The sequence below is a fragment of the Terrapene carolina genome, unplaced genomic scaffold, assembly GCF_002925995.2.
Source record: "Terrapene carolina triunguis isolate 2854851 unplaced genomic scaffold, T_m_triunguis-2.0 Scaffold66, whole genome shotgun sequence".
NCBI lineage: Eukaryota > Metazoa > Chordata > Testudines > Emydidae > Terrapene > Terrapene triunguis.
The window spans coordinates 4,044,862-4,070,428 of NW_020664417.1; the positions used below are offsets into that span (position 1 = coordinate 4,044,862).

The 25,567-nt window shown below is 43.8% G+C and overlaps 1 protein-coding gene across 2 annotated transcripts in view; it reads right to left on the reverse strand.

Annotated features, from left to right (window-relative positions):
* Window positions 1-302: 302 nt before the first annotated feature.
* The window catches only part of PRDM5 (PR/SET domain 5), a 142,047-nt gene continuing 116,782 nt past the window's right edge, over window positions 303-25,567 (reverse strand). For both annotated transcript variants that reach the window (XM_024213049.2, XM_024213040.2), the window contains exons 15-16: window positions 11,343-11,447; window positions 303-721 (exon numbers count right to left, since the gene is read on the reverse strand). In XM_024213049.2, the coding sequence (XP_024068817.1) occupies window positions 557-721; window positions 11,343-11,447 (270 nt within the window). In that variant the 3' untranslated portion in view covers window positions 303-556. The remainder of the gene's footprint in view (window positions 722-11,342; window positions 11,448-25,567) is intronic.

Sequence of the window (25,567 nt, forward strand, 5' to 3'; positions counted from 1 at the left end):
ATGTCTTTCTTGCTGATTATGTTAAAGTGCGTGAGAGTGCAGACTCCTGCAGTTTCTGTACCATACATTAAATTGACCTTGAGATGCCACAAAGTTAGTCCATTTTATCTAATAATTAAAGGCACTAAAAGTGTGAAGAAACTATGTTCTAATAAAGTGCGGTGTTAATATTGGAATAAAATTTGTTTGGATCACTGGTCAATCAGGATGAAAGTGAATTTATCCAACTGCATTTACTGTGCTCCAGAAGCTTCAGATACACTGATCTATGTCCAAAATTTCAGGATAACACCACCACCATCTAAGGTACCAAGGCTGCAAATAAAACTGTGTATATTATAAGAGAAAGAAAAGTTCTTTTATCTTCAAACTGTGTTTTACTTGATTAAAAAAAACTCTAGTAACAAACACAAAGCCAAATGGAAAAAAGATTGTGGACATATTACAGTTATTTTTCCTGTCTCTGCTCAGTCATCAGGTGAGAAGTCTGGAGTTTGTACATGTACAAATGGAACACTCTTGAACACTAGACACACTCTTCTTGCATAAGCTATGGTTAGCTGTCAGTTTCTCCATGGACATTTTCCATGTGCACTTTGAGGTAGTCGTTTCTTGTAAACTTCTTGTGGCAAAGCTGGCATTCAGCCATTGGACGATTGGGATTGTGAGTCAGCTTGTGTCGGATCAACATTTTCTTCAGGCTGAAGGATAAATCACAAACCTAAAGCAGGGAAAACACGACAAAAATAAAAAAATATTCAAAAAACCTGAACGTGTGTAAAACATTTTACTTATTTTAAATCAATGCAATGATACATGAACTTCTAGCATTATGTATTTGCAAAACTGAGAACATGAGCTAAGACTTTGGAAGACTAACTCCCTTTAAGTTATATTGTATCTTTGCCTTCTTAGGTTAACAGTTGGCAAGATGGGCAATTTTTTTTTTTTTGGAAGCATTGAGGAACTTGTTCAGATGCATAGTCGTACTGAAGTCAATGACTTCCTAGTTCTTCAAAAGAATTGCATTGAAGCTGAAAGGACTGCTCATGTGGGGTGAAGTGCCCACATGTACATATTTGGAAAATTAGGCCCTAAATGTATACGTCTTGCATATTGTGAATTCATAGAACAAGCCCAATCTAATAACTGAACAAAATGTTAGTTGACAAATTTAGCTTTTCTGCACACTGACTGTCAGATTGCAATTTCTTCCGAATTATTTATTTGCCTTCACTCAATGAATGTTAAACTCTTTGTATAGCTCATGCAAAGTATTCACTTGTCATTTGAAATTGTGTTGTTAGTCATGATTGGTCATATCAATCACATGGTACTATTTCCATTTCTTCCCCTCAACCCTGCACAGCTTCTACAGAGTGTCTCTGCACCCATTTCATGGTTTGGAAGAAGTGCAGAGGATTTCTCCTTCCCGCCTCCCTGTATATCTGCCAATCTTCCTGCCCAGATATTTGGGTTGGGCACTGGGAGCTGGATTTGAACCTAAAAATATACCAGTAGGGAATAATCCACTAAGTACCCTATTGCTCATTCAATGTTCCCTTAACTTAAGTTCTGATTCTGTAACCCTGTCTTATATTGAGTGGTAGTAGTAGTAGTATACAAGTGCATTAATGTCACTGCAACTAGTCAAGAAAAAAAATACTCCTAAAAGTAAGTTACAGGATCTTTCCCATAGCCAGAAAACGAGGAAAAAAACCTCACTGCATGCCCTGACTGTGTTTGCTTGCCCAGAATTAAACTATAATGATTGATTAAATGCTTTTCATAGCACTTTGGAACGAAATTAAAATTACTGTAGGCATATCAAGAGGCAAGGTGGACGAAGGGCACTGAACTTTCAAGTGCTATGTATGTACTTTAAAGAAGGACTTTCACTGTTGGAAAACCTGAAACAAAAGAATATTGTTTTGTCAGCAATTTCTGTATTCTTTGTGCTACTGCTGTGAATGTCTGTCAGAAGATGATTGTTCTCCCCCATGAAATAACTTGGTGTGCATGGACATGGAGTAGAATCACAATGCTATGCTTATATTAGTGAAGAGGAACAGTAACATGGTGAACAAAATGAAGGTGGCCACCAACAGAAAGCTTCTTATATATTTCTGTTAAAGGGACACTCCGTTAAAACACACACACTGGGATCTGGACCTTATTGATGCATTTGGGCATGATTATCATAGAAATATTAAAAAATTATAATAGGAATAATAAACTCTCTATTGTATAGTTTTAAGAGTAATGTCTATAGAATCATATCTATACTTATTAAACTTCAGAGGACTTTTACATAAGGATGAAGTGAAAGGAGGAAAATAGAAATAGGGGGAGTGAAAGAACAAAGGGAATGGTAGTAGCTATTTAAAGAATGGAAATAGAGAAAAGGAAAGTTAACTGGCAATAAAATAGACAAAGACTGAGGAAATAATGTCAGACAGAGGAGAAAAGGAATGAATTAATACAAAGCAGAGAAACAGAGACATGGTAAGTTTTTATTTTAGTTTCATAGAAACTTGTTGCAAAAACATTGTGCTGAAATACACATAGAGATAATCCAGGCCTTGATCTCAGAATAATAGTGGCCTAGAGTACATGAGCACACTTGCTATGCCATGGTACAAAAATGTCTCACACAGACAAGGTCTTACAGTAAGCTCCCAATATTATTATTTGTATTGTAGTAGCCGGGGGGGGGAGGGGAGGGGAGGGGGGAGAACATCAGGGCATCAGTCATTATGCGCTCCAAGTAGATGTTGAACAGTGTGGGCGAAAGAAGGCAGCTTTGCCGGACTCAAACAGTGGTGTGAAACCACTCTCCTATTGTGCCATTGACGAGAACTGCACTGCTGGCCTTGGCATACAGTTGTTTAATGGTAAGAATAAGTTTACGACCAACATTGTACTTCTTCATGGTTGCCCAGAGAGCTTCGTGCCATCCTCTGTCAAACGCCTTCTTGAAGTCAACAAAGACATGGTAGATGTCCTGCTGGTGTTGTAAGTACTTCTCACATAGAACACGAAGGTTGAAAATCTGTTCTGTGGTACTTCTTCCAGCACGAAAGCCAGCCTGTTCTTCAACTATGATATTTTCCACTTGTGGCTTTAATCTGTTCAATATGCCTTTCAACGTCACTTTGCTGGGATGGCTAATTAAGCTTATGGTCTAGTAATTTTGACACAATTGCAGGTTGCCTTTCTTTGGCAGAATGATGGTTAGTGACTGTGTCCACGTAGAAGGCCAGTCACCGGTCTGCCAGATCTTGTTGCAGACCTTCCTGAGTACATCTATTACTATTTCTCCTCCGAATTTCATCAGTTTGGCTGGGATGTTGTCAATACCTGTAGCCTTTCCATTCTTGAGTGATTTCACAGCTGTCTCCACTTCTTCATGTAGTACTGGAAAGTCATCCTCCTCTGTTGAATCTGGGCTGTCTAAGACACTAGGATCTCCATTTGTCTGGTGGTTGCATAATAACTGATGCCCTAGAAGATCACATATGAATAGTCACCATTGTGGGGGGCGAACAATCTAAAATCTTCAGTTCTCTGATGTCATTGATGGCCTGGCAGGCAGTGAAGATGACCTTGCCAATCTTGTGAAACGATTGGATGAAACATCCGCAAAATATGGCATGGAAATCAGTGTAGAGAAAACCAAGCTGATGACAAACGTGATGCAATCAGCTCACATATCACTATCAGTGGACAAGAGCTGGAGACAGTGAAACAGTTCAAGTATTTGGGGGCAATCAACACTGATCAAGGATCCAAGGCAGAAATTCGGGCAAGAACTGCGCAAACAGCAGCAGCCGTGACAAAGCTAAAGCCAATCTGGAGGAATAAGAACATTTCCCTGGAATCCAAACAAACTGCTGCATGCATTGTCATCTCCATTTTTCTGTATGTGTGCGAGACATGGACCCTTATGGCAGAACTTGAACGGAAAATACAGGTAGTAGAGATGAGATGCTTCCGTAAAATCCTGGGCATCTCCCATCACGTCACTAATGAAGAGGTCCACAACATCATCACCCAATGCGCTGGGTCATATGAAGACCTCCTGACGACCACGAAGAAGCACAAGCTGAAATGGTATGGCCATGTAACAAGATCATCTGGCCTATCCAAGATCATCCTCCAAGGGACAGTACAGGGGAAGAGAAGAAGAGGTAGACAGAAGAAGAGATGGATTGAAAACATAAAAGAGTGGACAGGAATGGACTTTGTGGAGACTCAAGCACTAACACACAGTCACCGGGGTGGAGACAATTGGTTGATTACTCATCAATGATGGTGCCCCAACGACCAATGTCATTATGGGCGTGATGATGAGGAGGAGCCCAGGGGGAATGGGGGAGAAAGGAGGTTCCACCGTGCTAGGCTTTATGCCATCAGTTTGTATCCAAGCTGAACTGTTAAGTTCTGTCGACACCATTTTAAGGGGTATCGATTTTGCATACCCATTTTCAGAAATTAATTCTTCTGTATGTAGGATAGCTTAATAGTTGTTTTGAAAGATTGTAGGTATATTTTCACATACTGACTTTCGTCTTGGTACATTGGTATTTGTGTATGGACTTCTTAGGTGGTAACTTTTTTTTTTTTTTTAAGCATGTCCTTGGGGTGATCGAAGAGTGAAACTTGTTGCACTCTTGTAATAACAGCTGCAGTCCTGGGATCACAACATCCACCTTTCCTGCAGGAAAGGAGTGTCTTATAAGTATGGGACCTTGGTAGTAGCAGTGGAATTCACTATCAAGAAAGGTGGAGTTTTAAAGCTGTAGTTGTGCTAACTAATGCTGGTGCTGCATTTCAAATGGTGCGGCTCCCTTCTAACTCAATAAAACCAGTTCAATATGTTAATATAAATAGGTTATTCTTACCTGGAATGTAATTGTTTTACGCCAATTAAGGAAAAGTCATAGGATGGTCATAGAGAAAAGGGCAATAGTCAAAGGCAATATTTTGTATGCAAAATAACTTATTTTTTCCAAACAACAAGAACAGTACATATGCTGTTGCAATGGAGCAGTGTTAAATAGATGAGATGACGTAACAATGCTGACCTTTGAATAGCAAATGTGGTGATCAAGCAATTATCCTTTTACCCCAGGCAACAGGAGAACCTTATGACCCTCTGAAAATAAAAGTTACTTATAGAGGCCATTGCTCTGGTCTTATGTTGGTGCAGTGGCTTTTGCTGATCTCTTGCTCTCTCCTACACTCCCATACAACCCAGGAAGTAACCTTGTAGCTCTTAAGGCTTGAGTAAAGTTTGTCCAGCTGTGACCATCATGTTCCACTCAAACACATGCACATACACAAATCCAAAAATGTAAAATATAATGGCTATTTTTGTAATAATCATGACAGCCATGAAACCGACATTGTATATGCCCACACAGATATTACATACATATATTTGTATGCACACAAAACCTATATACTGTACAATAACCAATTTGAATACCTCCATGAATAAAATGCAGTATGTCAAGTTCACCTTTGAGTAAGTAATTTCTAATGAATCCCCATTGTACAACGATGACAGCTTAACAATGGCAGATTGTCTGCCATAGGAGAAGGATAAACTGCTTACAGACACAGGTTATCCAATGTTAATTCCTCTTTATATTCAATAATGGCAATATCGCAAAATTCCATGCAAAAATTAAAAAGTGCATTACCAAGATTAAACCTTAGAATGAGGCCACAAAATGTAGCAGTGTTAAGAATAAGATGAGCCAGTCAGAAATATTGCTTTAAACTGCAAATGTAATTCACCTAAAATGAAATGCATCATTTCCTGATTATTACTATGTTTACATATTGTAAAAATCACATTATGACAACAGAGCTTTCTGACCGGTTGAAAAGCAGTTCTGGAGTAGAAAAACACCATGGAATGCTGAAGGAAAAGGTTTCTGAACTTGGCTGATAAAGCTGACAATTTAATTGCCTAATCCAGCAAAGCACACAAGCACATGCTTAAGTAATAACACCTAGCTCTTTTCATCAGTAGATCTCACAGTGCTTTACAAAGGGCAGCCATTTATATTACCATAGAGGGGCAAAATCATTCAGTGCTCAGTAGCAGAGCTAGGAATTGAATCCATGTCTCCGGAGTCCCAGACCACTGCTCTTTCCACTAGGCAATACTGCCTCCCATGTAATGCTGAATCAAGGCCTAGAACTCCAGAATAATTCCTCTATATTTTTACATTGAAAAGCTTATTAAGGTTGTATTAAGGACACGTTATTTCATTTTCAGTGGCCATACAATGACGGGATCTAGCATTACATGTTACAGGCTTTGCTTCAAGCCCTTAAACCATTCTAATTATCTTCTTTTTGGAAAGGAACAGAGACCAGACAGTATAACAACCATTACTTGAATATATGATCCTTCTTGTGATGCTTTCTATGTAACTGTAAAATTGTTTTAAAGTGTTTGCTTTTCATCTCAATTTTGTAATTAACCTGTTACATTTTATTGATTTACAAAGTCCTACTATATGCTCACTTGAACATTGAATCTCATTACAATGATCAACGGTTTTAGTGTGGAAGATGGTGATAGCCAACACACAAAGGTATGTTTAGGGTCAACTGAAAGAACAGTGTGAAGAGATTGTACCATACCAGAAATAAACCAGGATAGGCAATGCATGCCCTTTTTGCTCCTAGAGAAGCATCTGTTGCTTATAAAAGCAACTATGGTTCATTTGTCTTTTTGATAAAAACATGCATATTTTCAGAGGACAGATGATATTTAAAACAATCTCGATTCCAGTTTAGTGCACTTTTTTTTGTAGATGATATGCTAAGATTTTCACTGTAGTATGTGGGAAGCTGATTTCCACTAATATTACTGAGATCTGTGCAGGATTCAACTTTGAACCGTTACCCTTATGAAGGTGAAGTAATTAAAACAAAAACCGTGACAATATTTTTGATTAAAAACTAAGCAGATTTCAAAATAAATATAATATACTAATCAAAAGTAGTGCATGGATTACTTTGACTCACTAAAGCCCAATACCATAACATCCATCACATTTGCTCCTAGAGAGAGAAAAAAAAAAAAAAAAAAAGGAGAAGCTGCTGTTTTTATTTCTGGTTCCAGAAGGCAAAGAATATTTACACCCAAGGAGCATTTTCAAAGGTAAAGGTGCATCAATTATTTCTGTTAGGGGCAAGTGAAGCCTTTTCATGAGGCCAGTAAAAATGCTTTACTTCAACAGATGAAACCTGATCTTGTTTAACCCTTTGGCACTAGAGGCATTTCCTAGTGCTAAATGCTAAAGTCATTAGTATTAACAATGGCAAAGCTTGACACCTAGAATAAAGGGGTTATTTAAAAGGCACTGAATAGTCATTAGGACTGCTCTTGATACCAAGTAAGAAAAATCAGTGATTCATTACAAGACTTTTTTTTTTTTCCCCCTCAGCATGATCACATATATGCTTGAATTGGTAAATAGAACGGTCACTGAAAGAAACTAAATTTGTCGTACCTTAAAAGGATTCTTTACTGGCCTGATCACTGCAACTATTATAGCTCTATTGGACTACCCTCCTAAGCAAGAATTTGCCAGAACTGGCCCTATATGACATCTCAATCCTTATCCCTGCATACATGAAATCACAGTGAAAAAAAGGACTCAATGAGCATTTGTTACTCTCTCCTGGATGCTTTACTGCCTCTAAAACATATATCAAAAATAGGAGTCCAGAGAATAGCAGGAAGTATGATTAGTGACATGGAGAGTCTTCATGAGGACAGACTGAAAAAAATGAGACCATTTAGCTCACAGAATAAGAGGGGACATGATAGATGTATATAAATAATGAATGATATAGAGTAAAATTATGCACTCCTATTAACCCTTTCCTATAACAAAAGGACGACAAGGGGACATTAATTAAAGTGAATGGCAAGACATTTAAAACTGATCAAAGGATTTAAAAAAACAAAATGCATAATTAACCTGTGGATCTCATTGACTCAAGATGTCTTTGAGGTCAAGAGCTTCGTAGGAATTTTTTTTTAACCAGCTAATGAGAATATCTACTATTACCTTAGATAAGACTAAAAAAAAAAAAATCACAAATAATATAAATCTGCATGCTTCAGTGCATAAGCCAACTCGTAACTGATGGGAGTCAAGAAGAAACTTCTATGGGCAGATTATCCACTTTGGGGCTTTTTACACCTTCCTTTAATGACTCTGGTACTAGACTGCATGCGAGACAAGACACAGGACTAGATTAACCCATGCTAGTGTTTGGTTTCTAGGTTCGTAACATCTTCAGCTGGGACTCCAACTAGAAGGAAAACTCTCTATCCACTCTAATTCTGCACTCGGTGGTAGATAATGATACGTAACTGAGTAATGTCTGAAGCACTATAACGTGGAAGCTTCTGTGTGGGTAATACCACCTAAGGAAACGTAGCATCCACTAGCAGTGTGGAGCTGATAAGAGAACGTCAATGAAGAGTAATTTGGGTAGATGGGGCAGTAATTTATTTTTTAGAATACAGAGTGAAAAAATCTTATGGGAAAAGAAAGGAGATGGATGAGTACCCCCAAAAAACAACAAAAAAACCCCAAGCCCTTTAGAGTAAGCCTGTTTTGAATGGATTATGTTTTAGTTTAGCTTTAAAAAAAAAATTTAGAGAAGACACTATTCCCCCTGACTAATCAGGCAAATATAGGGGGCTGCTGGAGCATGACTGAATTTTTCCATTTTGCTTCTACCACCACATAGGTACGTAATACTCCAAAAAGGTTCCGCAAATAGATATTTTTAAAGGTGTGTGCAGGCCAAGAATATAATTATGGATGATGACATTAGCCTCAGCCACTATAGGAAAATTACACAGACACTGCAAGTTGGCTGAAAAAATTGAGAGGAAGTACAGCAATCTGAAAGCTGTAGAAAGCATTGACAATGACTCTAAATTAAGGAAATCCTATATAAACTGGAGTAGGATTGCTCCAACAGAATATTGTCTGAGCCAGTAAGAGGGACTAAATATCTGTAGATGTGTGCACTATTTGAGATGTTGCCGTTAATGCAAATTGCGGTGTCCCAGAAAACATTTTTGGACTCAACATGAAACTGGGATTGATTCTAATGGGGTCATTTGGAAAACAATTGATCTTTCACTTGCTGGACTCACTTCTGTTTCTGTATATTTAATAAGATCATACTGTGGTTTCAAATTGGTTAGTGAACATCATGGCTCTTATAATTTTCCACAATTCTATCAGGATTTTGGCTTACAGAATAACAGTCTCATCCAGACCAAAATACACAGTCTTCTGAGCACACAAACTCCAGCAAGTCCCACATGCTGACTCTGCACTGGGCCAGCACATACAAAGGGCAAGACCTGAGCAAATCAGGGCTACAAATGGAGGAAATCGTCACATCAGGGAGCTGAGGAGTTGCTATGGGTTAAAGTTCATGTAAATGAGCTCCTTATTTCTGGATACCACAAATCCTCTCTCCACACTGGGTCTGTACATTCCCATAGGAGTTATCCTTACTTTAACCCTGAAATAACCCATATGCATTGCCCAGTCAAGGAGTTTAGGGTGAGAAACTCCCAACACCCACAGCACAACTTTTATTTAAAGCCCTGTGCTCATTGGTGGGGTGCTCCCCTACCCTGACCACTACTGAAAAATAGGGTCAGGAGTTGGGAGTTCTCCTGTTCCTGACTGCTAGCCAGATCTGGTGAAGCCCTCAAACACCTATTGATACTGTTGGAGGGCTTCTTCCCTTTCTCCAACTCACTCACTGTTTGGAGCATGAAGGGGATCTTCAGCTTGATGGGGCCTAACTCATCTATTTTGGAGTTGTCAGCCAGAGAGCGAGGCTCTGTTCCAAGCACCCATCAGTGCCCAAGTTTATGGAAAGTCTATTTTAGGCATGGTAGTGGAAATCCTTTTAAATCAAGAAACAAAGTGTATTTATTTACTGATGAAAGGAAATCAGAAGTACTTTGTAAAGGCCAGATCATTCTCATCAGCAAACAGAGCCTTGTAACTGAGGGCTTGTCGAGACAGTGCTTTAGTCCACTCCAGAAGGGTGTAAATTCTAGTCTGCACTAGCATGTCGCGCACTAACTGGCCCATGTGGACCGTGCTGGTGTGCACTCGAAGTTCCCTAGCATGCATTACGGTAGTAGTGTTTGAAATGGGACTATGTTAACATGTGCTAGAGAACTTTGAGTGCACACCAGTAGGCTCCACACAGGCCAGTTAGCACACAACACTCTAGTGCTTACTAGAATTTACACTCCTCTGGTGTGGACTAACACACCATGTAGAAAAGCTCTTAGGTGAGCTATCACACAGCTCACATATCTAGTTCTGAGTTCTCTGAAACTTGTTCACAAACTATTTGTTGAGCACTTTAGAATAAGGAATAAATTTGTAAAAGTCATGGTCTGTTTGTGAACTATTTATAAAAGGATAAAAAACACAGAAACAATGTTGTGTACTTTTTTAGAACCACTGAGTAACAAATTTTATTCTGGCATTTAGTACTTCTGCCTAAAACCCTTTCCAAAGAATATTTCAACCATTTAGATGACTATCAATTTTTAAAAGTTGAGCGATACAGCACTCTCATCTGCAAACTCCATGCACAGGGTCTCTACACCATTTATGAGATGGGACGTTACAGATCGCAAAGAGCATGCTAGTGATATATTATAAAAATATATAACTGCATTCCAGCCATTACCCAAGACGCACAACTTTTAGAGATCATTTAACAAGGTGACCATGTGCCAAAGTACTATCAGTTTCAATTCAGATTTTGATTAGCAGAAACTGGAAATTCTGCATTTGCACTTGTTATTCAGCAACATTACAACCATTATATGGAAAATATATATTACAGACATTCAGATTCTACTGTAATATAGTAAATGATATTCCCATCCAGGCTAATCTCCAGCTATTAACTTGTCAAGGTCTTATAAATGAACAAAAGGTATGCCTCAAATGGTAATGAATTTGCACTGCACAACATCCAAATTACATTAAGAATGGTGCAAACAACTCTTTAGGGATATAAGCCATAAAAAATGTGTGCAGTGATGCTCTTGGAAACACAAGAGGCTACATAAAATTACTTCAATGATCTCATTAGTTAAGCAATCAAAGACCATAAAACAGTGTTAGTTTATGCTGTTGCACGTAACTGTAAAGTGAAAATACATATAGGCCAATAGTCTTATGGAAAATAAAAGTCTGACTCCTGGGTTGAATTCAAGAAGAAAAAGGGAAAGCTCAACTCACATCACACTGGAACGGTTTCTCTCCAGTATGGGTCCTCATGTGCTCATCCAGGCCTCGCTTCTGACTGAAAGCCTTGTTGCACTCAGAGCACTGGTATGGCTTTTCCTGTAAGCAATGACAACAGTGAGTGAAAGTGAGTTTACACAGAGCACAAGGCATTAAGTGAGTGGAATTCCATGCTGGATGGTGCAAGTTTTATATTCTCTCTAAGGGATTGCAGTCAGTGAAAACAACAGAAAATGAGTTTCAAATGATTAAGTGAAAGCTGGGAAAGCTGTGGCCTGACAGTTTCCACTTCAACACCCATTATGAATTAATTATCTGTTTTAGTCTTTCAAACACAGCAGTTTTGGGGGTCTGTTTTTCATAATGTGAAAGGTACAAAAACAAAATCCCAATGTACTTTCCTTTCCCCTCTATGAAAGGTTAAAGCATAAAGACAAGTGAGTTATCTATTAGACTCTCAGGATTTCCATCCACATTTTTCTGGGGAGTAGTTAGTGAAAAACAAAACAAAATACACCTCTTAAAAAGTTGGTGACAGAAGGCTAATCACTTATTCATCACAAGATCTCCCAATAAAATACAGAATCACCAACTCATCTGTATTTTCACTGGAACTATTGGTTAGTGGCTACTGTAGCCCACGATTATTTGTAACAGTTGCAATAATCTAATTGGAATAAATCATTTAAAGAACATATATCAAGAACTGCTTATATAGTGATTTTCTTCTTCAAAGCCCTTTACAACCTTCCCAAATTTAACTTAATCGAAGACCTTATATGGGAAGACAAATCCTTCTTCATTAACAGTAATCCAAAGGCATAACAGAAAAAATAAGTGACTGAATGAATAAAAATGGCGCTGCACTTACAGTCAATGGTCATTTTTAATGTTTTAAATACACAAAGGGCCTTTCAAAGTCAAATTACTGCTAGTCATTCACTTTCATGTGAGGTTTTTGTTTGGCCCAACATTTCATATTGTTTCAATTTCGAAATTTGTGGATTATTTGAGAAAACAAAAACTATCAGATTTTGTTTTCTGAATTAAAACAACAATAAAGTAAGTAAATGATAAAACATCAGTAAGTGGGAAGTGAATACAAATTCTATGTAACCCAGTAATACCAAGTCATTGTTGTGACTTCATAGCTGAAGTTGTGCGATATGCAGAGTGGCATTTAAGGAGTAGGGAAAGTCACTTAAACACTACTCAAGTGTTCAGTCTCTGACAAACTCAAAGTTTGACTGGGGACACTTTCTAGGCCTCATTCATCGCGCTGTTACTCCAGTTGTACTGTTCCACAGAAATCAGTGGCAGAAAACTATTGTAATGGAGTAGAGAATCAGGCCTTCTATATTAAGAGATTGATTTCAATGGGACCAAAATGTCACCCCCAATGGGAGTTTTGCTATTGAGTTCTGTAGGAGTAGGATTTCACCCTGTTTGGTTTAAGTGAGTCATTTCTAGAAAGTTACCAAGGCCTTTTATGAGACTCTTGGTTTATCTTTTGTTTGTACTTAAACAGCTATGTTACAATGACCCATCTACACTACAACTGTAACAGAATCAGGAGATCTGATTACAACATGGTTGTTACACAAGCATCCAGGGTGACTGCTCTGCCTACCCTCCCTCTGTGCAGCTGCTGTTTAAGATTAAAAGAGATATGGAGGGTCTTGTGCTGGCCCACAATATCAAGCACGGAATTTGTTCTTAAAGAGCATTGAAGAAACATGTTAAAGACCTGTCACTTTAAACGTTTAAATAGCCTAGTGAGAGAAGATAGAGTAGTTCTGACATAAGCCTGTTCTGCAATGTTTTCTTTGTCCCCTGAGAATCATCTGTGGTTAAAATGCATTGTTTTGGAAGAACAACAAGAATTCAGTGACAATTTGAAAACTATGTAATGAATCTTTGCCTCTTTTTAAAAACAACTCCAAAAAATCAGAGTGTAGTATTGGTAATTAATTAAAAAATAGAGATCATCAAAATATATCCAATGGACACACTTTTTTCCTGAAATAAAATGGCAAATTCCCCACATTTTCTCAATCCTTTATCATGCAGTCTTGCAGCGTCTCTGAAGCTTACGGTCTTTGCGCATGCGTGCACAAACAAACACATCTGTTCTCCCCGCCAAAAAACCAAAACAATACACAGACTTAAATAGACATTTTCCCTCACATCAATACACAGACCTAAATAGACATCTTCACTCACATAAGTACACTGAGATAAATGTATATTTATATAGCACATGGCATTTAGTTAGGAACTTACACTGAATTTTAAAACTAAGCACAACTATTTAAAAAGTAAATGGGGTCCAGGAGAATAAATCAGCCTGCTTAGCAGTCTGTACGTGTGCCCAGAGGGAGTGTGAAACTACTAATGCTATAAGTAATGTAAGTGCCTGTGCAGTTCAGAGAGATTTAGATAATGTTTCTGTCCAAATATTTTCCAGAGTGGAGAATGTAATTCCTGTTACTGGCAGCTAAGGAGGAGAAAGTGTTGTAGAGTTTGGTTTAACAAATCATACAGCATTAGTTCATTTTGGGAGATACACTCAGATCCAGGGAAGTGAGGGGAAGAATCAATCCTCCCAGCTTAGGTGATGGAGTCACAGGGGTACTGAAGCCCCTCCAGCTGTTGAATCTTTACCTCTAGTATGCAGGGAATAGATGGCTTATTTGTATAGTGTATTCCCGCCAGGTGCTGAGCAGTCTGGCCCCAACCAGCAAAGCACCAGAGCACATGCTAAACTTCAAGCATGTAACAAGTTTTACACTTACTGAGAAACATTTCTCCAGGATTTTAATATTCAATGCACATAAATTGAGAGAGAAAACAAATCACAATGTGGTATACAGCACAAATCCGGTTAGTAGCTCAGTCTGTGCAACCAGTGACTAGATTCTGACAGATAAGTGCGCTGGGCAGGATACTGCTTTCACACATAGTTTATATGGTTTGTGGCTTTTTAAAATCATTATCTTACTTTTGTGGCTTGCATGATTTTTCAACATACAAGAAAATATACCCATTTCCTCACAAACAATGAACTTTTTAAAAAAATGTGTGTCCAGTTCTGAAGCTCTTACGTCAATGGGAATTTTGCCGGACTGAGTAGAGACTTCACAGACTAGGTCCTGTAATTTTGGGGGAAGCTTATGGATAAACCATATGAAAAGCAGGTTTCCATAACACGCCCTTAATTGGTTTTGCATTGTGGTTAATGGAAACCACATTTTCTGTAAACTCTCTGAAAATGAATTCTTCCATAGAAAACTCAAAATAAAACACAGTAAATAGTCTATACGTCTGTGTGGCCTATAAATACTCCATGGCAATCACTGATTCCTTAGTGTAAATTCTACCTGCTTTACTTGTTGCCTCTCTGTCCATGCAGGAAACCTACCTAGTTCCCAGTCAGATGGAGTTGATGCCATCACAGCTTCTCCTGCCCATTTTACAGGTGCTCAAGGGTGATAGGAGTGGCTGGGCTGTTTGGGTGAGAAAAGGGCAAGAACTTCTCTAAGAAATTAGGGCCCCACACCCAGGGGACATAGCAATGGGATGAACCCACAACCATAAGGAGCTTTCTGTTTACTCTTTTTCTATTATATTAATTTACTTAGGCTTTTATTCATATTACCCCTTGAGAAGACCTGGCTGACCGCAGAGGTGGCTACCTTGCACTCTTTTATGCATATAAATTTCAATTCACATATGTAGTACGGGAAACATACTAGAGATATCACAGTTCTAATCTTCTTACTTAGTTAGATCAGTTTTTAATCAGTATAAATCCACTGACTTTAGGAGACTTACTCCTGCTTTACACAAGCCCCTGTACTTCTCTCTCCACTCAGTTCCCTATCTTCCACATATACCCCTTTTATAGTGACATCAGTGGGGTTGCATGTGTAAATCAGGATAGAATTGTAGCCTTTAATTTCTCTGCAAAGGAGAAAACGGTTACCTACCTTTCGTAACTGTTGTTCTTCGAGATGTGTTGCTCATGTCCATTCCATTCTAGGTGTGCGCACGCCTCGGGCTTACTGGGTAAGCACATAGTGAGATGTGAACGTATGAATGGACGACCAGGTGGCTGCCCTGCAGATATCCAGAACTGGCACATGGGCCAGGAAGGCTGCTAATGAGGCCTGTGCTTTAGTTGAGCAGGCAGTTACAATCGCCGGTGGAGGTACCTTCGCCTGATTATAGCAAAAATGGATGCAGACGGTGATCCAAGATGAGATTCTCTGGGTGGACACGGTAAGTGCCCTAATCTTGGAGACCCTTCAGGCAGAAATTACCACCACCAGGAACTACACCTTCCAGGAGAGCAGAAGGGAACAGGATGCCAAGGGCTCAAAGGAGGCTTTCATGAACTACGCGAGCACCAGATTCAGGTCCCATGGAGGGACTGGGTTCTGGACCTGGGGGTAGAGTCGCTTCAGACCTTTCAAGAACCGGACTCTCATGTTATGAGTGAAGAACGACCTGCCCTGGAATGGAGGGTGAAAGGCTGATATGGTGGCCAAGTGAGCCTTAATTGATAAAAGGGACAAGCCTTGGAGCTTGAGATGCATGAGGGAGCCCAAGATCGACTGCAGTGAGGCCTGCTCGGACCTAACCCTTTGGGCTGAGGCCCAGCATGAGAATCATCTCCATTTGGCCAGGTAGGTAGCTCTAGTGGATGGCTTTCTACTACCCAGTAGGACCTGCTGGATGCGGGCCAAGCACTCCTGCTCTTCGGCAGTTAACCATGCAGCAACCAAGCTGTTAGGTGCAGTGCTGCCAGATTCGAGTACAGGAGCCTGCCATGATTCTGGGACAGGAGATCTGGCCAGACAGGCAACTGCATCAGGGTCATCACTGACAGGTCCATCAGCGTGCCGAACCAGTGTTGGTGAGGCCACACTGGGGCTATCAGGATAACCTTGGCCTTGTCCTGCTTGATCTTCATGAGGACTCTGTGAAGCAATGGCACTGGTGGGAAAGCGTACATCAGAGCCCCCGACCAAGTAGGAAGGCGTCCAACAAGGAGCCCGTTGACCGCCAGAAATGTGCAGAACAGGTGACATTTCCTTTTCTAACAAGGGGCGAACAAGTCCACGGGGGAGATCCCAAATTTCGGAAGATCCTGTTGACCACCTCCGGGTGGAGTGACTATTTGTGGTGAGACGAAAAGGCTCTGCTGAGGTGATCTGCCAATACGTTCCTGGTTCCAGCATGAATGGCATGCTGCACACAGAAATCCCAGAGACATAGGGCTTCCTGGCAGAGGGTTGACGAACTGGCTCTGCCTTGCTTGTTGAAATAAAGTATCATGGCGGTGTTGTCTGTCAGGACTTAAACCACTTTGCCTTGTAAGTGGGACCGAAAAGACTGACAGACCAGGTGAACTGCCCTGAGCTTCCTGACATTTATGTGGATGGAGCGGTCGACCCCCAACCAGCAGCCTAGTGTACTGAGCTCGCTCAGGTGGGCTCCCCAGCCAAGGCATTTAAAGGTCCAAGGCGTCAGAAACCAGAGGTAGCAACGAGGACACGAAGGGAACTCCCTGCAACACTGATACAGGGTCCAACCACCACGCCAGTGATGACGGGATGTGGACCAGCACCTTGACCACCAGGTCCAGATCGTGCCTGTTGGGAATGTAGACAGATGCCAACCATGTCTGCAGCGGCCGGAGGAGGAGCCTGGCATGACGGACCACGTAAGTACAGGCAGCCATGTGGCCTAGCCACCTTTGGCAAGTGTGGGTGGTGGTGAGAGGGTGGCCCCTTACATGGGAGATTACACTTTACATGGCTCGGAAATGGGCCTCCAGAAGGAAGGCCCTAGCCTGTGTGGAGTCGAGGACTGCCCCGATAAACTCTATCTGTTGCACTGGTACGAGGGTCGATTTCTTTTCATTCACTAACAGGCCTAGGTCGTGACAGGTAGAATCCACCAGGTCGAGACTGCTCTGCACCTGATCCCGTGATCTGCCCTTGATGAGCCAATCATCTAGATAAGGTTAGACCTGGACCCCCCGACGCCTCAGGTAAGCGACTACTGGGACCATACTGTGACGTTGTGCAGTCTACATGGTTTTATAAAAATATAATAATAAATCAATATAATGTAACTGGGATAAATTTAGAGAAAATACGGTAATAAGTGAATATAATGCAACTGGGATATGCTCCGTGCAAAAGGTCTCTTGTAAGGTATCATTACAAAGTGCATAATCTACTGAGTATGATCATCTGATTTGTATAAATGTACCACTCTTGTATCTAAAACTAGAAATATAAAATGTAACTCTGAGGGCCTATTGTAATTATGTAAAGTGTGGGCCATTAATGATGGTTTGGAATCTTAATGACTCCCATTGTCTGCAGATGGCTGTTTACCTGTGAGTCTCCCTGTATATGTGTGTGCTGGCAAGTGAGTAATGAAGTCTTGCAGTGACATGTGATCATGTCACCTGAACTGGAATCCATCTTTAACCTGGTGCTTTTCCAGTGAGGGGGGGTGGAAACCCAGAGAGACAAAGGATTCCCGCCTTATGCAAAAGATATATAAAGGGGTGGAAGAGAACAGAAGAGGGGCAGAGAGGAGCCATCATGGAGAAGCCCCTAGATAACACCTAAGCTGGAACAAAAGCTGTACCAGGGGAAAGAATTGTGCCCAGGCCTGGAAGGTGTCCAGTCTGAGAAAAACTTACTGAAGCATCTCTGAGGGTGAGATTATCTGTATTTAGTTTGATTAGGCATAGATTTGCGCATTTTATTTTATTTTGCTTGTGACTTACTTTGTTCTGTCTGTTACTACTTTAAACCACTTAAATCCTACTGTCTGTATTTAATAAAATCACTTTTTATTTAGTAATTTACTCAGAGTATGTATTAATACCTGGGGGAGCAAACAGCTGTGCATATCTCTCTATCAGTGTTATAGAGGGCGAACAATTTATGAGTTTGCCCTGCATAAGCTTTATGCAGGGTAAAACGGATTTATCTGGGTTTAGACCCCATTGGGAGTTGGGCATCTGAGTGCTAAAGACAAGCACACTCCTGTGAGCTGTTTTTGGGTAAACTTGCAGTTTTGGGACAAGTGATTCAGACCCTGGGTCTGTGTTGAAGTGGACTGGAGTGTCTAATTCAGCAAGACGGGGTGCTGGAGTCCTGAGCTGGCAGGGAAGACAGAAGCAGGGGTAGTCTTGGCACATCGGGCGGCAGCTCCCAAGGGGGTTTCTGTGATCCAACCCGTCACACATACATTTTGTAAATACCTGCGAGGCCGAGGAGAGGCCAAAGGGAAGCGCCGTGAGCTGGAAATGGCACTGGTCCACCATAAAATGGTGTCATTGGAAGGTAGAGATATGGAAATAAGCGTCTTTCAAGTTGAGAGCGGTGTACCAGTCACCTGGATTCAGGGAGGGGATGATGGAGGCCAGTGAAACCATGCGAAACTTCAACTTCTTGAGGTACTTGTTGAGTCCTTGTAGGTCCAGAATGGCTCTCAGTCCCCCTTTTGCTTTTGGGATCAGGAAATAGCAGGAGTAGAAACCTTTCCCCCTCATTTCCTGAGGGACCTCCTCCACCACCCCCAGTTGTAGGAGGTTGTCTACCTCCTGAACGAGGAATTGCTCATGCGACAGGTCCCTGAAGAGGGATGGGGGGGGGGCAGGGAGGCCAAAAACTGGACGGCGTAGCTCAGCGACACAATCTCTAGCTCCCAGCAGTCTGAGGTAACTCGCAACCAGGCCGAATGATAGGGATGGAGACAGTTGAGGAAAAGATGGGGCGGATCCAGGGAGTTGACTGGGGCATCGCTCTAGAGTGCGCCCTCAAAATGCCCTCTTCTGGCCCCCGTGGTGTTTCACTGGGCCAGGCTGCACAGGTGAATGGGAGGAGGAAGGGCAGCGGCGACTAAAACTAGTGTCCCTTCTCCTTGTAAATCCCTGCCAAGGCTGCCATGGTCTTGGTGGTGGGGGCCGCCGGAATTGTTTCCTTGCTGACGGAGGCGTATTTAACCCCAGGGAATGGAGGGTGGCCCGAGTGTCTTTCAGACCATGCAGCCTTGTGTCCGTTTGTTCTGCAAACGGCTCAACTCCGGCGAATGGGAGATCTTGTATTGAGGACTGCATCTCCTGGGGTAGGCCTGTGGTCTGAAGCCAGGCACTGCGCCTCATGACCACAGCCAAGCCAACCACACTGGCGACATCCCAGGCCATCTGGAGCGAGTACGAAGCTGCTGTGGTACCCTCATCAACAAGAGTCCAAACTCTTGGGTCACCGGTTGGGGCATGGAGTCCTTAAACTTACGGAGGGAGTCCTACAGGTTAAAATTATGTCGCCCCAAAAGAGCCTGGTGGTTCGCGACTCAGAATTGGAGACTGGACATGGAATAAATTTTCCTCCTGAAAAGGTCCGGTCTCTTGACCTCCTAATTTTTGGGGATGGAACTAGAATGCCCTTGCTTGTCCTTCTCATTGGCCACCGACACAACCAACGACCCCGGGGGGTGGGTCAGTGTATAAGTATTTGAAACCACTGGGGGGGACGAAATACATTTTATCAGCCCTCTTGGAAGTGGATGGGATTGAGGACAGGGTTTGCCGGAGGGCTTTGGCAATCTTTAGGACCCCTTCGTGCACCAGAAATGCGACACATGTAGGGGTGGATATGGAGAGCACATTGAACAAAGTGTCTGATTGCTTCGCCATCTCTTCTGCCTCTAGGCATAAGTTAGTGGCCACCCTTTGGAGCAGGGCTTGGTGCTCCTTAAAGTCATCTGGTGGGCTAGCACGGGAAGGCCCTGCCACAGCCTCGTCTGGAGACGAGGACTGAACCACTGGGAGAGGGCCTGGGGCATCATCCTCCACCTCAGCGTCAGCTAACACTTTGTGCACCGAGCCCAGTGCCATCAGTGCCGTTTGGAGCCTGACGTGGTGACGGACGATTGGTGAGACGGGCATTCGCATAACCAGCACCGCCGAGGTTGATGCAACCTCAGGAGCCCAGTTGCGACGGTGCGGTCTCAGAGAGGGCTGAACTCCCTCCCCGTGCCGGAGGAACCCTCCTCCAGTGACCAGGGCGGGGCCGTTGATGCCCGAGTCTGGTGGCTAACCGTCGCCATGGGTGACACGTGCCTCAAATAGTCAGACCAGTGCCGGGAGTAGGGGGAGCAGCACCGTGTTGGGGAGCGTCTAGGTGACAGTGATCATCGACGTGGAGAGGGTCGGCGCGAAGATGACCAGTGCCAACTATACAGCGACCGACGATTCCCTCTGGGTTAGGCCCAGCATGAGGGTGAAGACCGGGAGCACGGTGCTGGTGATCTGTGGCGAACTGGTGACCTGGGCTGATGTGGAGACCAGGGGCACGGCGATAAATGGCTCTGCCTCAGCTCCGTAGACCGACGGCGTTCACTCGTCTTCTGGGAGGCTTTCACCCCTGGCTTACCCTTATAGGGAGCCTTTGCTGGGTCCATCGCAGCATGCAGTGCTGGCTGCAGTGGGAGAGTCCTTTGCTCCTTGGGAACTGGGAAGGCATTGACTCCGCCATCAGTCTGGATCCCTTATTGCTTCCCGGAGTTAGTGGTGCATCCCTTATGGGGGGTAGGAGGTCCCCTCAGGGATGTGCCACCTTGCAGCTCTGGTGTTGGCAGGCGGCTAGGTCCCGCTTCTTAGGCTTCTTCTTGGGCACTGGCGAAGGGGATCGGTGCCGGGTGGAGCCCAGTGTCAGGGGCGCGCTATGCACCGAGGCCAAAGTGCTGGCGTTGCATCCGGCCAGGCCAGCTCCAAGGCTGTGCAAAGAGCGGCGTTCATGTGGAGGGCCCTCAAGCGAATGTCACATTCTTTCTGTGTCCTAGGATGAAACTTCTTACAGATGCAACACTTTTCTTGAACGTGGGATTCCCCCAGGCACTTCAGACAGCTGCCATGCAGTCACTAACAGGCATAGGCCTATTACAGTCAGTGCAGGGCTTAAAACTCGGAGACCCTCCACATGGCATGCCCTAACTGACTAACTACAGTACTTCACAGATACTTACTAACTAATCTACAATGAACAAAACTATTTACTGCTGGAACATGAAGTTGAAAGGGAAAGAACTGCTGACCACTTGCAAGGCAAGGGAGAGAGGCGCTCTGACCAACCACGGTGGGTGGTAAGAAGGAACTGGGAGGGCATAGAACCGGCGGCGCCTGATATGCCGACCCATTAGTGCAGCACTCTAGGGGCAGTCACAGCTGACCCTACAGATACCACTAAGGCAAAAATCTCCGACAACTGTGTATGTGGGCACGCACACACCTAGAATGGAATTGACATGAGCAAACATTTGAAGAACAACTTTTCTGTCTTGGGGGATGACCTCACATTATAAAGAGCTGCTTTCTCAAAACAAAACCAATCACACTATAGAAAAAAAAACTAAGTTTCTTTACAAGAAACTGATACTTGGAGAAGAGAAAATTTGTAATGTGGAGAAAGAAGATGGTGCTTGATGCAACCTCCCCTCTAGAAAATCTGCAGGAAAAAAATAAAGATTAAAAACTAGCAACAAGTTGGACAGAAAATAAGTGTCCCTGGAAAGAACAAGGGAGACACTGAAGAAATTAAAAGAAAGATGGAAAGATTTAGAGCATAAAGCAAAGGAAAACATTGCTAACTATTAACAAACAGAAGCTCGCTGGGAAGATAACAAAACTGACTTCACTTGAGTCTAGGATTGCTAGCGTTATAAATCCAGATTGTCTAAATGCAGCATGATCCCAAGCAATGATGGCAGCAAAGTTATGTATTTTTGATTACATTGCGACTGTCTCGTCTCTTATTTATCTAATTAACATCAAAGTGATTTAGTATTACACGTTTCAAGTATATCGGGCATAAATAGAAACATCTATGGTAAAAGAAACAGGATTTAAAACCTTCCTTCTTCCAAAACATTAAGAGGCCAACGGGAGCCCGATTGGGAGCTCAGCCTTTTCTGAAAAATCAGGTAGATGCCTAGCTATGGGATTTAGCCGTCTAACTTTAGGCTCCTGTTTTTGAAAATCTTGGCCTTATAAAAGTAAACACTTAGGCCTGGTCTACACTAGGCTTTTATGTCGAATTTAGCGCCGTTACATCGAATTAACCCTGCACCCGTCCACACCACGAAGCTATTTAGTTCGACATAGAGCTCTCTTAAATTCGACTTCTGTACTCCTCCCCAACGAGAGGAGTAGCGCTAAATTCGAAATGGCCATATCGAATTAGGCTAGGTGTGGATGGAAATCGACGCTAATAGCTCCGGGAGCTATCCCACAGTGCACCACTCTGTTGACGCTCTGGACAGCAGTCCGAGCTCGGATGCTCTGACCAGCCACACAGGAAAAGCCCCGGGAAAATTTGAATTCCTTTTCCTGTCTGGGCAGTTTGAATCTCAGTTCCTGTTTGGACATCGTGGCGAGCTCAGCAGCAGTGGCAACGATGCAGAGCTCTCCAGCAGAGATGGCCGTGCAATCTAATAGAAAGAGGGCCCCAGCATGGACTGATCGGGAAGTCTTGGATCTCATCGCTGTGTGGGGCGATGAGTCCGTGCTTTCAGAGCTGCGCTCCAAAAGAAGGAAAGCAAAGATCTACGAGAAGATCTCTAAAGCCATGGCAGAGAGAGGATACAGCCGGGATGCAACGCAGTGCCCCGTCAAAATCAAGGAGCTGAGACAAGGCTACCAAAAAACCAAAGAGGCAAACGGACGCTCCGGATCCCAGCCCCACACATCCCGTTTCTACGAGGCACTGCATTCCATCCTAGGTGCGGCCGCCACCACTACCCCACCAGTGACCGTGGTCTCTGAGGATGGGATATTGTCCGCGGCCGGTTCCTCGTCGGACATGTTAGCAGACGGGGAAGATGAAGAAGGAGATGGAGATGAGGAGGACGATGCAGTCGACAGCGCTGGCACCGCTGATTTCCCCGACAGCCAGGAGCTCTTCATCACCCTTACCTAGATCCCCTACCAACCGTCCCCATCCCTTACCCCGGACACAGAATCAGGGGAAGGATCAAGCAGTAAGTGCTTTAAACATCTAAACATTTATTTTTAACAGAACTGAATTATTTACAATATTAACAATGGCTTATTTCCTAAAGTGCTTTAAACATGTAAACATTTATCTGCAACAAAACTGGAATATTTACAATATCAACAAAGGGTTTCTCATGATTTCTCTGCCTTGGGCTCTTCACTATTTAGTCCCAACTATTTAAAAAATTTTTTACAATGTCCGGTTATTCATGATTATGCAGCCCAAGACGCTCCACTCTTTAGTCCCAGTGCACCTACGCGAAAATCCGGTCAATATGGCCGGGGATAGACGCGAAATCCTCATAGGAGAACTCCTCGTAGGTCTCATAGAGGTACAGTTCCAGCCTGTTCATCAGGTTCCTGGGTAGGGCGATCTTATTGGGCCCTCCGTGGTAGCACACGTTTCCCCGCCACGACACAATCAAGTATTCAGGGATCATCGCACGCAGGCCCGGCTCTGGCTTTTTCGCTGCCCCAGGCGAAAAAGCCTCCGGCCGCCCCCCCTCCCCCAGCCCTTGGGGGAGGGCAGCGAGCCCCGGCTGGGGCTCGGCTCTCCCCCTCTGGCGACCAGAGCGCCGGGGGCAGGGCAGCGAGCCCCGGCTGGGGCTCGGCTCTCCCCCCCGGCGGCCAGAGCACAGGGCGGCGAGCCCCGGCGGCCGGGGGGAGGGCGGCCAGAGCGCCGGGGGGAGGGCGGCGAGCCCTGCTGTGGCCCCGCTCTCCCCGGGGGCCGGGCGCTGCGCCGCCGCCCCCCTCCAGGTGCCGCCCCAAGCACCAGCTTGGGTGCCTGGTGCCTGGAGCCGGCCCTGATCGCACGGCAGAGCATAGCGGCATACGGCCCTGGTTTTTGCATGCTTTCCCTCAGCATGCATTCCTTCTCGCTCTCCGAGATCCTCATGAGGGTGATGTCGCTCATGATGCCCTGCTTTGAATTAGGGAGGGGAATGTTAGTATTGGGACTGCTTTACAGCCACGCGGTGGAGGGAGAGGGGCAGCATACAGGGATCTTTCCCTGGGACAGCCGCGAGGGGGTGGGACAGGGGCAGAGTTCATGCTTGCCTGATTGCTGGCATTGAGACTGGCATTGCTTTCAATGTGACAGGAGGCCAGTGCTCCTATTAAAGTTTTAAGCAGCCACAAGTCTAGGGCTTACCATGATTGCCTGCTACAGAAGTTCAAGTGTCCTGCCACGCTTCTCAGATCACTGCAAGACCACTGCAAAGACCACTGCAAGACCCCAGGCACTGAAGGCGAGGGCCGAAAATTCGACCTTGTCCTGAGTGCGCATGTGAGAGGTGGAGTGCATGGTCTTGTTCACAGAGAAAGACTAGGTTCTTTGTACACAACTTCATTTATCTGTCTCAGGAATTCACTCCCTTTTTCCTATTCCCACAGACACATCTGCGACTGTCTCCCAACCCAGCCTGTCAGCACACTCCCAGAGGCTAGCGCAGATTAGGCGGAGGAAGAAGAAGACGCGTGAAGACATGTTCTCAGAACTAATGGACTGCTCCCGAGCCCAGGCAGCCCAGCAGACACAGTGGAGGGAGAACTTGTCACAAATGCACCGAGCAGTCATGGAACGGGAGGAGAGGTGGCGTCAGGAGGACCAGCAAGCTACTGAAAAGCTGCTTGGACTAATGAGGGAGCAAACGGACACGCTCCGGCGCCTTGTGGATGTTCTGCAAGATCGGAGGCAGGAGGACAGAGCCCCGCTGCAGTCTATCTCTAACCACCCTCCCCCGCCACCAAGTCCCACACCCCCCTCACCCAAAGTACAAAGAAGGAGGGGCGGCAAGGGCCGTTAAAACTTTCAGTCAACCCCTGCAGACTGCTCTAGCACTAGAAGGCTCTCATTCCCCAAAATTTGAAAAGTCCTTTCCTACCCACCTCACAGAAGCCCCCCACGTTTCATGTGTGGTTCAAAATAAAATATTCGTTTCTGTTAATGACTTTGTTTTGGAGGAGAGTCTGTCTGAAGGGGGGGAAGGGGCTTGGTAATTGGACAGGACAGTCACCTTTAGCAGGGTACAGAGGTGGGGTCAGGTCCAGCATCAGGACACATACACAGTGCAGTCACTAGTGACCCTGGTCAGTCTGGGAGGTGGTTTTCATGTCCTGGGGGGGGGGGGGGGGG